Genomic DNA, 16,056 nt, shown 5'->3' on the forward strand with positions numbered 1-16,056 from the left:
CGGCGCATTTAACGAGTTTAAGCCTTCTACAGCCACATACTAAGCATAGCCGACAATTTCTTTCTCAATAGTGGCTTTGTAAAATTCCATGATTGTGATCTACTTCTACTACTACTTCTTCTTCTTTCTTTTTTTTCTTTTTTCTTCTTTTTTTTCTTTATTTTTCCTTTTTGTGTTTGGCCCAAAATTTCACAACACGCTGGTCAATATTCATAGTATTCAACACCAAATTCTACGTAAGATCTCCTCTTTTTCGGTGTTTCATCTTTATCTCATCTTGTTTCTTTAGTATCTTTCACACCTTATTTTTGTGACTTTACAAGTGTTGCATAGATGAAAATTAATCATTATCCGTGGAAGATATCAAGTACGAACACAGATCAAGTCCAGCATTTGTGGTGGTGAAAGTTAAAAAAGGAAAGAGGAAAGAGGAAGGGCAGACAAGATAAAAGTGGGGAAGGAGTGTACTAGAAATAATGCCGTACAGTTTTTTTGCATGCTTAAATCGATACTAGATAAAAAAAAAGTATCATTCTCATCTTCTTGCCAAAATAGAGAGCTAAAAAAATACAGGGTTTACTTGATTTCCTTGCCAAAAAAAAAAAAATTGTAAATGAAAAATTCGCCAACCTACTCTATTGATTTTCTTTTCTTTTCTTTTTTTTTGTTTCTTTCTTTTAACTTTACCATTTGGCTATTCATAACACAACCTTAAGCTTAAAGAGTTGATCATTAGAATTGTAGATATTAATGGGCTGGGTGAGTTTAAGAATTATGAGTTAAATTGTGAATATTTTAAAAGTATCAATACCATAATCGAGTCGCAAACTAAGATCTCATTGCAGTGTCTCACTAGAATGTCGCACTAGAATGTCTCAGACTTTCTACGGATATTAGATCTGTGGCGGACTTAAGGCCTTATAATTTCTTCCCTACCATTAAACCAGAAACACAAAAATTGACACTACACAAAAAAAAAGAATTATTACCAGAGTCACGATTACGTCAACCAAATTACACGCATTTTAACTAGTTTACTCTACAAAAAAATATAACAAAACAATACAAAGCAAAAGCAAAATCAAACAAGGTTAGCAAAAAAAACACTAAAACTACCTAGCAATAGCCCTTTTTAAAATTTTACATTGTTACACAGGTTTCAAATGACAGAAGTACAGCCGAGGCACGGAGGCGAACATCACTATGTCAATGTCAAGTATGGCTACATCGTCTTTGGAATCACTATTGTGCAAATTGCATACCTCATCATTTTCAAGTTTGTTTATATTCAACAATGGAAACGATCGGGATTATACAATGGTAAACTCTCGTTCCTCGCAAACCCACCAACATGGTTAATCATACTAATATGGTCAGTGATTATAGTTATTCTTGGACAAAGCCATATCAGTGAATTTCTGGAAAATTACACCACCGTAGCAAAACGACTAGGGAGATTGGCATATGCATTGATTCCATTGAATATCTACCTTATTCTCAGGTTCCCCAACGCATTCAATTGGAATTGCGGATACTATTTGCAAAACTTAAACTTGCACAAGTGGTTATCGAGACTCATATTCATCCTTTCCCTTGTACACGCGGCAGGGTTCACTTATAAATGGATACACCAGGGAACATTGGTGAAGTTTGTAAAGTTTTGGAACTTTTTGGGTATTGTGGTGCTCGTACCCTTTATCATATTAATTCCACTCTCAATTAGATTGATGAGGAGGAAATGGTACTCGGGTTTTTACATCACTCACAATATTACAGCATGGCTTATGGTTGTTTTAATCACACTCCATGCAAGACCCGGTGTCTTGTTCTTTGCAATTACTAGCTTGGTGTTGCTAGCTATGCAATTGTACTTGAGATTTGTTGCAGCATACAAAATCAACTCAGAAGGTTCACTTAAAATAATCAATGTTCCATCATCGAGTTTGCAAATTGTCAAAATCCCTTTGCCAACACAGAATTTCCCAGTATGGTCACCTGGAAGTCATATAAGAATCAATTATTCGTATGCAAACATCAAAAGCTGGATAGGACCAACACACCCTTTTACTTTATCCTCGACTTATGAAGACCAAAACAAGTTTTTATTGTTGATCATGAGAAAAACAGCAAATTTCCAATTTAAACCAGAAAAAACATATTTGCTTACTGGTCCATACCCGGCACTTCCAGCACCCTTTTTCAGTACCCTGCAGGTGGTGAATATATTATGCGGTGGCTCAGGCATATCTTTCGGGTTACCACTTTTCCAATACTTTAAATCCACATCACCAAACACCGTAATAAATTTAGTTTGGTCAGTGCGAAACAAGGCAGATTTATTTATTCGAAACAGCGTGGACTTGACAGATGTTCAAGTTTACGTCACATCGACCATAGATGAAGGCGAAACTGATGAAAATGTCAACTCGACGCAGTTTGTAGTGGAAGACGAACACGATGAAGAGAATTATGGATTGCTCAATAATGATAATAACGATAATAATAATAATGAAGAAGAAGTAGTAGAAGAAGAACAACAGCAAGAAGGAATAGAGTTGCACACATTACACAAACAGTCCAGTGGCACTGATGCATCAACTACAAGTAAGGAAGGTACGAAGCTGCTTAAAGTTGGCGAGAATTACTGGCTTGGAAGACCGAAATTAGATGAAGTGTTTGCACTTCACAATCCTACATTGACACATGATCCAAAATGCAGTTGGGTAGTTGCGTGTGGTCCAGATGGGCTTATAAAGGATGCTAAAACGTGGGCCAAAGACCACAATTACCAATTCTTTTCTGAAAAGTATGAAATGTAGAATTATTTAAAGGATTTGTGTTTATGTGTGTGTGTATGTGTGAATGCGGAGCGGAGAGGGGGACAGGAGACGAGGTAGTAGTTATAGTAGTTCCTAGAGGTAATAGAATTGATGAATACTCAAGAAAATTGAAAAAGTACTTGGTTATCTCTGTCTCTGTATTTATTTGATTTGTATTTACTTATTCTTTCAGTTGGTAGCAAATAGTTGCTAATCATCCATTTTCGTATGAATTCTCAGAAATCTTTGTGTCATGTTCCCTTTCCTCAACTTCTTGATTTAGCAACCGCGTCCCATTACAAGTGCATCTCAAGAAGTCATATAGAAAAGACGCAAATTAGATAACACACAAACATATAGAACCACAAGCAAATAAAAACTATCATTTCATTCTTTTGAAAAATTTCCTTATCTTTGACTTTTTTTTATTTTTGTTTCCTTGTTTTTTTTCCACTTTTGCAAAATCTCCAATCCTCCCACTCTAGTTTCTTCCAATACCTTCAGATGTCAGTGAAGGTGCCTATATCGACAACTCCACGTCCTGCATTAACAACATCGCCACGACCGTTGTCAAGTTTTACCATCAAGAACCTTCTCGATTTGAACAACCACTTGCTTGCATATAAGCTGCCACTCTCAGTGATTGCATTAGTCGATCTCAATGCATTTTATGCCCAAGTCGAATGTGTTCGACTAGGTTTGTCAGATGAAGATCCGGTTGTGTGCCAACAATGGCAATCAATCATTGCAGTGAGCTACGCAGCACGGAAATATGGCATATCACGACTAGACACGGTGCACTCGGCCAAGCTAAAGTGTCCACACCTAATATGTGCACATGCTGGAGTATACAAAAAGGGAGATAGTCATTGGGCGTACTACCCAGGATCACCATCACCGGTTGACCATAAAGTTAGCTTAGATACTTATCGACGAGAGAGTAGAAAGATTTTGCGGATTGTACAAAGTAAATTTGATTTGGTCGACAAGGCAAGTGTAGACGAAAGTTATGTCGATTTAGGAAGAGCAGTTTTTAAACTATTATTGCAAAAGTTCCCCCAATTACAAGAAGCAATGGATAAAATTGGTGATGGCGGCGATCCCCTGAGCTTATTATTACCCAACATCCCAAATAAACTACCCGAGGATTTGCAATGGGAAGGTTACATTGCCGAGTCCGATAAGGAAATGTCTGACGATGGACAAACAGTGGATATGCCACCTGTAATTGAAGATTGGGATGATGTTACACTTCTTTTAGGATCACAACTTCTTTTAGATCTCAGACGTACTATATACGAGGAACTAGGATACACCACATCGGCCGGCTTGGCCCGAAATAGACTTGTGGCGAAATTGAGCGGTGACTTTAAGAAGCCAGATAACCAAACTATAGTACGAAACTGTGCATTGAATCGATTTTTACAAAACTTTGAATTGACAGATATCACTGGGTTTGGGGCGCAATTGGGTAAATCCTTGATTGTGAAATTCCAGTGTCCCTCAAATACAAACTCCATAGCATTTATTAGAGACAACTATACGCAAAGTATGATGCGAGAAGAACTTAGAGATGACCCTGAGTTGGCAAACAAGTTGTATTTGATTGTGCGTGGCTTGTACCCTCTGGAATTGACATCAAAAGTAGACGTGAAATCAATGATGTCAACAAAGAATTTTCGCGACAACTCACCGTGGTGTTTAAAAGATGCATACGAATGGTTAACTGTTTATGCGGGGGACTTATCGAACCGGTTGCTAGATTTGGATAATGAAAGTATGGACCTATCATTGACGAAAATTTCGAAACGAGATCGGGGGGTTTTGAAAAGACCACGAACAATCACAATTGGTGTTCGCTCAACTGCATTTGTAAGACAAACAAGACAAATGCCCATCCCAATTCACAAAGATATAAGTAAAATGAAACAAACCATTTTAGAATGTGGATGTCAATTATTGAGGGAGTACATGGAACACAATACAGATTTAACAAGACTCAATAATGGCAAAACCCCAAAGGAACTATTTGCTGGTGACCCGAAAAATGTGAAAATCATGAAGATGCAAAACATGTCTCTTGCTATTTCAAACTTTGTCTCCTTGAACGAAAACTCATCTATTGAGTCTTTTGCTAGAAAGAAGAATGATGGAGACAAAGATAAAACGAATAATGGGAATGAGAGTATAAATCACGAGTTAATAGAGATCAATAAGGAAATTAAGAGGAAAAATGAAGAGAAACTAACGCAGCCACCAAAGAAACCAAAAGTCTTATCAATTGAGAATAAACAACATATTAACAATTTATTTATGGAGTTTAACAAATCAAACAATGACCAGAGTCAGAGTCAGGGCCAGGGCCAGAGCCAGAATCAGAGCCAGAGCCATATCAAGAACAAGCCGAGCACCCAGTTGAGCACTAAACCTAACAACAAGCTTAAAAATTTGAGTCAATCGCAACTGCGTCATCTGCAGCAGCAGCTGCAGCAATTGCAAAAGGGTAAACTTGGTCTAGCTCCAAATAGTGGAGGCAGTAATGATATTATTAAATCACTCCAAAACCATCAACCAGTGAATCTTTTAGCAGAATTGCAATTGTCTCAGTATTGTCCGAAATGCAAAGTGGGAATAAGTGATCCAATAGAACATAACGATTTTCATATAGCAATCGAGCTCTCTGAAAAATGGAACCAGTAATAAATAATGAAGAAAAAGAAAAATTAAAACTCCAACTATAAGTCTAGTCGCCCATTTGCGAGGCCAACGACATAATTCTTTGTCGATCTCTTTTCCTATTTTCTTGCTCACGCAATACAGATTCGGCAAATTTATTATCACTCGGCAAGTGCAACTGTTTCACAGTGTTGGTCTTGCCACCCGCACCACTCTTTGTCAACAATCCAAATTTTATCTTGCCATTAGATGCAACATTGGGTCTATTTTGGTTCTCCTGGAAAAGTTGACCAGGCGCTGGAAGTGGTTTTCTTGTATTACCAACCTGACCCTGAGTTGATGTACCATACGACTCAATCATTATACGTTGAAATTCTTTATCCAAATCGCTTTGGAACTTCTTTTCTGCTTCAATTCGCTCTTTTTCAAGCTCGGACATAGCATCGGGTAGGGATTCATCATCCGACACGTCGCTAAAATCTATATCATCCTCTTCGTCCTCATCTTCTTCATCTTCACTATCAGTCTCGTCATCGTCGCTTTCAGAATCCTCTTCATCGCTATCAGAATCTCCTTCTTCACTATCCGTCTCACCTACTTCTTCTTCTTCGTCGTCGTCTTCTTCTTCTTCTGGGTCTATCTCAATATCTTCATCCTCATTGTCGTCTTCATCATCCTCTTCATCATCCACATCATCCTCTTCATCATCCTCATCATCCTCATCCTCATCGTCTTCATCATCTCCAAGCGGCTCAGAAGCATTCTCTTCCTCATTTTCCAAATAAGTTTCTGCATCTTCTTTGGTTTGAATCAGCTCTGCCAATTTCTTCACTACATCTCGAACAGACTCGTATCTGATAACGCCAGGTACATTCTCAAACTTTTTAAACATATCATCTAATTTGAATTTCACGTCAACTGGGAATGGCGCCTCTTTACAATACATGTAGTATTGAAAAAATGTTACAAACACACTCAAAAGATTTTCATTAACTTCTTTTCTTTTCTTGAATTCTGCGTCTTCATTTTCGTAGTCTGTATCTGCGCCGGCAGTGTCAGCCATATTAGCTTTACCTTTACCTTTGCCTTTGCCTTTAGCTCTTGCTTTTGCTTTTGCTCTGGCTTTAGCTTTATTTGTATTCTTTTTCAACAGAGGGAGAATTTCGACGTGGACAGATTGTAAAGAAAGCAACAATAAACAGCACATTTGAATACGGAAATAATTATTCGGTAAATCGATATCGATATCCCAATTGTTGGGCAATGGCTGATTCTGTGGGTGTCCATAGCACAAGATACGATACAACAAATCATTAATCAACTTGTAATTCAAAAGTCCATGGTTGTACATCTCAGCGATATATTTAACTTGCGACATTCTAGCGCGATTCATTCTGAAATCATTGAGTTCTAAGCCACGGATAATGTTTTCAACAATAGTATCAACAATGATAACTATGACTCTCTTGTCAGCAAATGTATGCAAAAGCTTGGCCAATGCTGGCAAATTGTCATAGTTGAGAAGATCGGGGCGGGCAAAACTGTCCAACAATGCTTGGGACTCTTCTTCACCAACATTTGAAGCAAAAACTTTTTTCAAAAGACGCGAGATCAACAAAATAGTATTTTTGTTGAGCTCCGACCTTATCAATTTCTGAACAAATTGCAGTTTTGGCGACAACTCGATCACCTCTCTTTGCACTTTAACAGCTGGAGGCTCAACCATAATGAGAAGATTATTGATGGCAAGTTTATCATTAACTTTCAAATTGGACTGCTTCAGTTTCTCTTTAAGCAAATCAATCATTCCTCTCATGAGATCCTTATACTCTGGCTCGTGCAAAAGAAATCTTCCCACATTCTCGTAAAAGACGGAAAGAATCTCAATGTTGTTGGTTGATGTGATATCCAAAGTTAGCCTTCTAATTTTGTGAAAAATGACATGAATGGGAATCATTTTGAATTTGACCAACTCACAGAAAAATAGAATATTCTTCACATTCAACTTGTTTCTGTGCAACTGTGACCTGAATCCGTTATCCAAATACGTGATTAGATCTTCAATCAACTCTTTTAAATTCGATTCATTAATTTTGAGAAATCTAGTATAATAACGCAAATTGTTCAAGGTAGATGTTTCAATGAAAAACCGCATTATTCTATTCCTTGTAGCTTTATTATTCAATTGTAAGTTATTGAATTCCACCACCAATTGATCCATATCATTGGACCTGACATCTTCCAAACGATTCAAGAAATCTTGAATCTTCCCACCAGATGATTGAGACTCATCTAAATTTTCTCGTTTTGATAACGTTTCTTCTCCTTGCTCTTTTTGCATTGATGACAACAACTCTTCCAACAGCGGGATTATTGTATAAAAAGCTTTTTCCTTTGCATCTTCCCATATTCCATAAGCATCTTCCTCCATCCCACTGGACTTTTGTTTAACCACTTCAACTGTGTTTTCATTACTAATTTCAAGTTCATTACCATTAGTGTCATCTAAAAGGTCAGCATCAAGAATGGTGCTTGGTAATGACACGTCTACAAGAGGTGCAAGAAATTCCAAAGTTTGTTTGAAGTTTGCAAAAAGAATTGTAGCTTCTTGTAATTCCAGTTCCTCTTCCTCCAAGATGCGTCCCGTCCTTATTGATGCCTTTTTGTTTCTGACTTGAAGTTTTCCTACTTTATTTTTCAACTCTACTGCGACTTTGAGAGTTGCCTCAGTGTATATTGTAAATATTTGTTTCAATACATGCTTAACCTCGGAGTCCAAGATGTCATTCTCCAGATCAAATATCAAATGCCGAAACCTTTTCAAAAAAGAATGAACAGCACTCAAACATCGACCTTGCTCGAGATCAAAGTTAAGCAAGTATTTCAATAATAACGTGATGAGGGGTTCATTTCTCTTTTTATCCAAATTATACAGTTTAACAATCTTGGGATCAATGGAGCTCAAGATATCACTACCTGTTCTAATAATTTTCACTGCATAAAATTCCCCCATTAACCTTAAAAGATTCTTTTGACGCGAGATGATTTGTTGCGTTGCTTTTTCATCATCAGCGGCATCTTGGTCTCGATGATTTAACATATAGACCAAGACCTGATTCATCATGTCTCCTGTAAAATCAACGCCAAATCTTTGATGGAATGCAGAGCAGATTTCCATTGTGGCGGCAATATCATCGCTTTTGGAAACTTTGACCATCCCTTCAACTAGAGAAACAATAACCTCTGAAAGGTATTTTTCCAAAGACAAACTCTTGATATCAGACAAAATATTCTTTAACTGGTCATGATTTAAGCTAGTCTTTATTTTCTTGATAAACGCTGTATTCTTCTTGAGCGATGAGTCCAATTTGGTTGCAACCGGCAAGGTGTATTCATTTTCCCAGCTTTTGAGGTTTAGCTCCAACAATTCTTTACGGCGACCATCTAATTCAACTGTCATTTATCGTTTTATTTTTTGCATCAACTACAGTAAGTTCATAGAGGGGCAATGGAAGGATGAAATGGTAAAGCGGTAATGGATAACTATAGTATTTGTTGGTGAAATATTAGTAGATGAGGTGAGTGGGGGCGGGGGATGGTCAGGTAGAAAGAGATGATTCTGTTCTCTTATGCTTGTCTTTGATGTTGTTCCCGCTCTACAGGTTAATTTTTCTTTTTCTTTATTCTTTATTCTTAGTTTTTTTTTTTTTTTTACTCTCTCTTCTTAAATGTTAGCAGTCTATTTTCAATTTTTTTTTCTTTCATTTTTTCGCTATACCTCCAAACCGAGTAATGCTTAGTTTGATTTTAACACACACACACACACACACACACACACACAGAGATGTAGATTCACAAGTGAAGACAGAACTAATGTTGTTGTGAAATAACAATGGTCGAGTAGAGGAACCTAAAAAAAAAGACTAGAGATTACTACAAGTTATTACAGACTTGACTGCTTCATTCAAACTATATACATAAATCTTTCAAAAGTTCACCATTTCATCGCTTCTGGTCTTGTAGTAAACTCTACCTGGACCCAAGCCGTATTCTTCTCTGACTTTTGGAACGCTTCTGTCAAATTTTTGTCTCCATACAGTTGCACCAACGGCAGTCAAGCCGTGATCTTGGGCAAACTTTCTAATATCGAAATGCTCTTGTCCTAATTGAAGCGCTTCTGCATCATCTGCAATCTTTTGTGGTTGTCTAAAAACCCACAAACATGCTCTTTGGTATGAAGTATTCTTTTCTGGGGTCAATGGTGTGTACTCTTGGAAAGTGACTTTGGGGCCCATCTTCATCAACTTGGGTACATCAATCAAGTTATCAACATTGTTCAAAGGTACGTTTTTCAATCCATAGTGCAATTTGGTGGTAAATGAATTTGTTTCCAAATTTGGAGTATCAGGATTAACAATCAAAACAGTGTACAAATTGTTGTCACCTTCGATTCTGTCAAACTCTTGGACCTTGATGGTGGGTGGTTTAGACACAGAGTGTGCAGGCACCATTGAGCCGGGAACGACCCATCCCTTGAATAATGGGTCAGTATTGTGGGTGAATTTGATTTTAACTTCTGCCTTGGGGTCCAATGTGGGCATCGTATCTGGAATAACGTGCAATTGTTCCAATCTTTGCATCAACAACATCAAGTCATGGTCCTCCCATTTCTGCTTCATCAAATGTCTGTAAACGGGCTGCGACATGTCTATGCTATCAGGATCACTGAACTCTACATTGTACAAGACTTCAGGGTTCTTGATTTCTGCTTGAATCAATTTTTCATCGATTCTAGTTTGTAAATGTCCCAAATCTTTACCTTCCTTCACCAAGTTGTTTTTGATCTCTTGTAATCGTTGTGCACTTGCAAATGAGCGGGACGCCTCTTCTTCTAAGATCTTGTAGGAAACTGCAAATGTCTCGTCAATCTCTAATGGTGAGTGGTATTGTAATCTTTCCTCATATGTAGGATATGATGCGGGTCCTTGTTTAGGATCGAGCTTGTTGAGCAAACCTTTCTTTACTTGCTCATTATTAATCAGAAGTGACGGCGACCTCGACTCAAAATTCGACCAGACCCTGGAAACAGAAGGAGCTTGCGCTAATGAGGATATCTTTGATGTAGCTGCTAAAGCTCTCCGGCGCATCGTTAATGGTTAGTGGTATTGGGTGGTACTGGGTTTCTACATTTTGAATTCTGGAAAATATAAAATTTTTTGTGCGGTATATATATATATATTGATGTGTGTGTGTGTGTGTGTGTGTGCGCAAAGCAGATTGCGAAGGTTACATTGTCTCTCCAAAATCAAATAAATGAAAAAAATGACAAAAAAAAAATATATATATATAATGTGAATTTAGAAAACAAAACAAACCCAGTATCTTAATGTATACATTCAAAACGACTACATAAAACAACGACAACAAAGAAAGAAAAGAAGATTATCACCTGAAATAAATTATATGCCAAAATCTAATCGTTTAATTAAAATACTCTAGAATCATGCAAATGAAGTATACAAAGCAAATCTAAGGAAACAAAATGAGGGAGAAGTTGGCGAAAAAAAAGGAAAATAAAAAATAAAACTTTAAAGAACAAGTGTAGACACCTATTTTTTTTTTAATAATTTTTTGAGGGGAATCTTCACTACTTTGTACCAAATGGATTCGAAATAGATCCATCATGAGAATGGTCCATATCCTTACCCTGGGTCAACTCAATAATTTTCCTTTGCAAAATCATCACGTAGTCTTTTAATTGTACGTTTTCATTATTCAAGTTTTTGAACTTGCTCTTCAACTCTTCTAGCTCTTGTGATTTGGCCTCCAAGTCTTGCACATACTTTTCCTTCCGTTGCCTAAATGCCCGTTGAGCATTTCGATTCTGTTCGGCTCTCTTTGTTTGAGAAATTTGCTTCAGATTGTACTTGTGAACAGCTGCAGTTGCCGAGGGCGTCGTGGATAATGCGGGATCAGTATTGGATGCGTCGATATGTGGTGATGACCCTGACCCTGGTGCAGTAGTAGCTCCAACAACTGCCGCAGAAGATGAACCAGACGATGCCGTTGATTGTGGTTTTCCAGCTGCATTTACTGGCAGGCTTCTAAATGAAAGCAGTCCTGCTTGAAGTTGTGGTATTTGTTGTTGCAATTGCGCATGCTGCTGCTGTTGTTGTTGGTTTTGCTGCTGCTGCTGATGGTGGTGTTGCTGTTGGTGCTGCTGCTGCTGCTGGTGATGATGTTGGTGCTGTTGACGAAGATGATGTTGGTCGAGTTCATCACCTTTTACTGTCTGCCAGCTCGAATAATTCATTATAACTGTTTTTTGATATTGAAAGGTAGAAAAATGGTTGCGAAATAGTATGCATATACGTATATATAAACTTGTGCTTGTATTGAGACTAAGGTTGTGTGTGTAAGTGCTTGATAAGAGGTTGGTTTGTTGCTTACCAATTGATTACTTAAGTGAGAAAGAGTTCAATTGGGACTTATAAATTTTGGTGACACATTTTGTCAAAAGATAGAGAGAGAGAGAGCAAAAAAGGAAAAGCGACAAAGAAAACTTTGCGTACGAATACTATGTATTTGTTGTGACTTCACCAAAAACATGGTCACGTGAAGCATATTCTACCATTAGTGACCTATGGCTCAAAAAGATAATCTGAACCAAGTTCTTCAAAGTGAGCATCTAGGAAAGCATTTTGAGATGTTATTTTTTTCTTTTTTTCTTTTCCCAGTAAAGTTTATTCTAGCCTGTAAGTGTTAAAGGTATTCCTATCAGCAATAGTAGTCTATGCATCGAAATTTTTAGTTAAAATGTGATATTTGATACATTTATCGATTATCTTTGAACAAATAAACATTGATAGGAACAACTTTTTATTAGTTAATTAAACCAAAGTTTGTGCCATGCTTCCCATTGGCCCCCTCCTATGAAACAAATGAAAATGGAGTTTAACGAATATGAGGAGTATAAGGACCAAAGAAAAGGGGAGGGGGGGTAAGCACGATCATGTACTATGAGAATTTACAAATCATACGATTCAGTCGGTAGCGCACCATCTCACTTGTTTTTTTTTTATTTTTTTTCATATTTTTTCCTCCTTCTTTGTCCTTTATTTCTTGTCATTAATCTCTTGAATCTCTTTCCTCATTACCATTTTATACCAATATTAATTTTTTGATTTTTATTTTTTTTTTTCTACTGTCAACCTTCCATCCAATTATTGCACTCACAATGTTAAGAGGTTGTATGCGCTACCACGTGTAATAGCTTATTAGAACGAATTTAAACTATAGGATGGTGCGCAATCACTAAGAAAATGTACTATGAAAGAGTGTGAACAAGTGAGCAAGTCAAAGCGACAGCCAGAGATAGAGTATAAGTGAGAAACAGAGTGGGTGAGAAAGTAAAAAAAAAAAAAGATCGAAAGTTTATACTGGCGACTAAATATTTGAAAAAAAAAAACACACCAACCATATCATACCAAAATTACCTCATACTTAGTACACAGATATACACACATACAAACTCATACCTCAAGAGAACTTAACTCACACTTTTCCCATTTGCGATAACATCTAAACAGAGTATCAGCATATCATTCAATCTTAATCTATTTTAACAGACGACACTGGTATCAACTCATTGAGCAGTAGTCATCTCAATTCGCCCAAGACAGAAAGAAAGAAAAAAAAACAACAACTATACACACTCACATAGTCTAGTTCACTACAGTTTTCTTTTTCTATATCACTTGCTCAAGCAAAGAATCTAATTTGAATTTTTAAAACAAAAGCACTAAAATTGAAATCAATATAAAATGTTGTCATCCATTATCAAGAGAAACATCAACACTTGTCTCCGTACACAAGCCCTCACATCCGCTTCATTGAAGCCATTAGCTCCAAAATTGACCACATTATCAATTGCTTCAATTAGAAACTACTCTGCTGGCCACCACGAAGAAACCTTTGAAGAGTTTACTGCCAGATACGAATCTGAATTTGAAAATGCTTACGACTTGTTTGAAGTTCAAAGAGTCTTGAACAATGTTTTCTCATACGATTTGGTGCCAGCACCAGTTGTCATTGAAAAGGCATTGCAAGCATGCAGAAGAGTCAACGACTACCCAACAGCAGTAAGAACTTTCGAGGCTTTGAAGTACAAAGTTGAAACTCCAGAGCAATACGCTGCTTACTTGGAAGAATTAAAGGATATCCGTAAGGAATTGGGTATCGACTTGAAAGAGGATCTTTACGGTAATGAAGCTTAAGATAGCTTTGCTGTTTTCTTTTTCTTCTTTCCATCCTTTTTTTTTTCTTTCCTTCTTTTTTTTTTTATTTCTTTAATCGAATGCAGTTTTTTAGTATAGGACAGCATTTCCTTCTTTGAAGCACCGTGTTTGATGGATCTCAGAACAACAATTTCGTTTGACTACGATAACATTAAGGGAAAAAGATGAATAGGGAAGAGAAAGAGGAAGATGAAGAAGATGAAGAAGAATAATTATAAGAATGAGAATGAGAATGACAGAAAAAAAAATCAAAATATTATTTAATATAAAAACTTAAGTCATCATCTATGAGGACTAATTTTGTAGTTCATCTCTAGTTTATCGAAAAGGCCAATCTATTAGGTATATTATTTGTCAAATATAAGGGTTTTTGTAATAGACCCTTTCATATTCAATAAAGAATGGAGATGTTGTTGGGCAGGAGGTAAATTCAGCCCTCAGTTAGCAAGAGTAACTGCGCTACCGCCCACTACATGAAATACCAGACCCCACTCTTACACACACACTCTCTCACACACTCTCTCACACACTCTCTCACACACTCTCTCACACACTCTCTCACACACTCTCACACACACTCTCTCACACACTCTCATTCTCTCTCTTGCTTTCTCTCTCTTTAGAATAAACTAGAACCTTGCAACAAACTTTCACACCCAATATTTATTTATTACCCCATTTTGTTATCGTTTTTTTTTTTAGCAACCAAATTGGCAAACAACATTAGACTTGCATTACACAACTTCAAATGGGATACATACCACCTCCAGGAGACAATGACGATAACGGTAAGAAATCAAATAAGAAAACACAAAATACTTCGAAACCTATTTCGTCAGATTCCACGCCTGACGGTACAACAATTACAATCATCAACCCCATGTCTCTAATACCACGTAACCCAAGTTTTGGCCTCATTTGGGGTCCACTTACTCCAGCATCAGATAACAGACCTGCAATGTACACGATGGTTGCGTTGCAAATTGCCATCGGTGTCCGATTCTTTCGATACGCACGAACTCATCTCCGTCGACATCCCGTACCGCAAGCCCAGTTTCACGCGCCACCGGGACTTGGTGTAAACTCAATGATTTCTACAACGGCTAACCAAACATATTCCGCTCCACCGCAACAATTTCTACGGAGGTCCAAGGGTGACGTGTTCAAGTCCATCTTGGCCATTACTACAGGCTCACTTCTCATTTTTGGCTCAGGCTTGGAGATTGCTAGAATGATGCTACCCTACGATCCTTGGTATGATGAAGCTCAGTTTTATAGGAAACAGGCCGTGCGCAATGGTGATAAGCCCAACTTTTGGTTTGGTGCATACCAGTATTATCAACCCATGACATACAAGGAGTGGCATAGCAAAGTTAGTAAATGGATTGATTCGGTCGAAAAGGAGATCAAAGTAGACGAAACTACATTTGTTATCGACAAAGACGGGAAAGCACGTGGTGGTATTGGGCCAGCGGGTGTAGGGTATGTAAATGGTGCCGGGCAGCAAAGCGGTGCAGCTTCAGCTGCAGCTGCAGTTGCAAAGCCACTATTCCAAATTAGAAATAGGGCCAAGTACCAACAGATCCATGCTAAACTCTATAATGCCAATGAGACTCGCATGCGCGAATTGTTAGCAAATGAGTTAAATGACACGAATGTTAATGAATTGAACAAGGCCGAACGATTAGACAAAATCTTAGAGGGCAAGAGTGATTTGGTTAATCCAAACTTCAACAAGCCTAGTATATCCTTGGGCAATCATCCAATGGAATCGGATGATGAATTCGAAATGGTGTGGTTGAATTTTGAACCTTGGGACGAATTGAAAATGGAAACCGATTATGATATTCGGTTGATCCCGAGGTATGCTTCTGTAGAAGAGCTGGAACAGGTAGATGAAGGTGAGCTTTTTGTTGTCAAAAAAGAAGAACTTGGCGAGACAGACAATGTCGTGAATGAATCTAGTTGAGCCAATGCGATTGGAAAATATCTCAGATACCTACCACTAAGAATCATGCAAAAATTATAAGTAAGTAAGAGAGCCTATCGGAAAGTATGAGAAGCTATGGGGATCTGCAAAATGTGATTTTTTTTTTTTGAAAAAAAATTTCCTTACTTTGCATTTAACAAGATTGAACCACATGACAGTGAGCTTTTGAGTTGTCCCGATCATACTTATATAAATATATTTATGCGTACATATATATATACTTGGCATTATACTTTACTGATTTATAGTGTTCGAAATACTAATTCAACGTACT

General features: G+C 37.5%; 7 protein-coding genes across 7 annotated transcripts; 4 read left to right on the top strand and 3 right to left on the bottom strand. All coding sequences in view use genetic code 12, as the record gives it.

Annotated features, from left to right (window-relative positions):
* Nucleotides 1-1,163: 1,163 nt before the first annotated feature.
* AIM14 (Ferric reductase like transmembrane component) lies at nucleotides 1,164-2,819 on the top strand (the record flags this gene model as incomplete). The annotated part of the gene is made up of 1 exon (XM_001528706.1): nucleotides 1,164-2,819. One exon carries the CDS (start codon nucleotides 1,164-1,166, stop codon nucleotides 2,817-2,819), a length of 1,656 nt encoding a protein of 551 aa, XP_001528756.2.
* Nucleotides 2,820-3,323: 504 nt separating this feature from the next.
* eso1 (N-acetyltransferase eso1) lies at nucleotides 3,324-5,519 on the top strand (the record flags this gene model as incomplete). Its single annotated transcript, XM_001528707.1, has 1 exon — nucleotides 3,324-5,519. One exon carries the CDS (start codon nucleotides 3,324-3,326, stop codon nucleotides 5,517-5,519), a length of 2,196 nt encoding a protein of 731 aa, XP_001528757.2.
* Nucleotides 5,520-5,562: 43 nt separating this feature from the next.
* NMD2 (mRNA decay protein) lies at nucleotides 5,563-8,955 on the bottom strand (the record flags this gene model as incomplete). The annotated part of the gene is made up of 1 exon (XM_001528708.1): nucleotides 5,563-8,955. The coding sequence occupies one exon, from the start codon at nucleotides 8,953-8,955 to the stop codon at nucleotides 5,563-5,565; it is 3,393 nt and encodes a 1,130-aa protein (XP_001528758.2).
* A 526-nt stretch (nucleotides 8,956-9,481) lies between these two features.
* MRPL35 (mitochondrial 54S ribosomal protein YmL35) lies at nucleotides 9,482-10,642 on the bottom strand (the record flags this gene model as incomplete). The annotated part of the gene is made up of 1 exon (XM_001528709.1): nucleotides 9,482-10,642. One exon carries the CDS (start codon nucleotides 10,640-10,642, stop codon nucleotides 9,482-9,484), a length of 1,161 nt encoding a protein of 386 aa, XP_001528759.2.
* Nucleotides 10,643-11,142: 500 nt separating this feature from the next.
* PVL30_001252 (uncharacterized protein) lies at nucleotides 11,143-11,808 on the bottom strand (the record flags this gene model as incomplete). Its single annotated transcript, XM_001528710.1, has 1 exon — nucleotides 11,143-11,808. One exon carries the CDS (start codon nucleotides 11,806-11,808, stop codon nucleotides 11,143-11,145), a length of 666 nt encoding a protein of 221 aa, XP_001528760.2.
* Nucleotides 11,809-13,318: 1,510 nt separating this feature from the next.
* COX6 (Cytochrome c oxidase subunit 6) lies at nucleotides 13,319-13,771 on the top strand (the record flags this gene model as incomplete). Its single annotated transcript, XM_001528711.1, has 1 exon — nucleotides 13,319-13,771. One exon carries the CDS (start codon nucleotides 13,319-13,321, stop codon nucleotides 13,769-13,771), a length of 453 nt encoding a protein of 150 aa, XP_001528761.1.
* Nucleotides 13,772-14,540: 769 nt separating this feature from the next.
* Nucleotides 14,541-15,761, top strand: MGR1 (mitochondrial inner membrane i-AAA protease complex subunit; the record flags this gene model as incomplete). The annotated part of the gene is made up of 1 exon (XM_001528712.1): nucleotides 14,541-15,761. The coding sequence occupies one exon, from the start codon at nucleotides 14,541-14,543 to the stop codon at nucleotides 15,759-15,761; it is 1,221 nt and encodes a 406-aa protein (XP_001528762.2).
* Nucleotides 15,762-16,056: the final 295 nt, after the last annotated feature.

This window comes from Lodderomyces elongisporus, chromosome 1, assembly GCF_030384665.1.
Source record: "Lodderomyces elongisporus chromosome 1, complete sequence".
Taxonomy (NCBI): Eukaryota; Fungi; Ascomycota; class Pichiomycetes; order Serinales; family Debaryomycetaceae; genus Lodderomyces; species Lodderomyces elongisporus.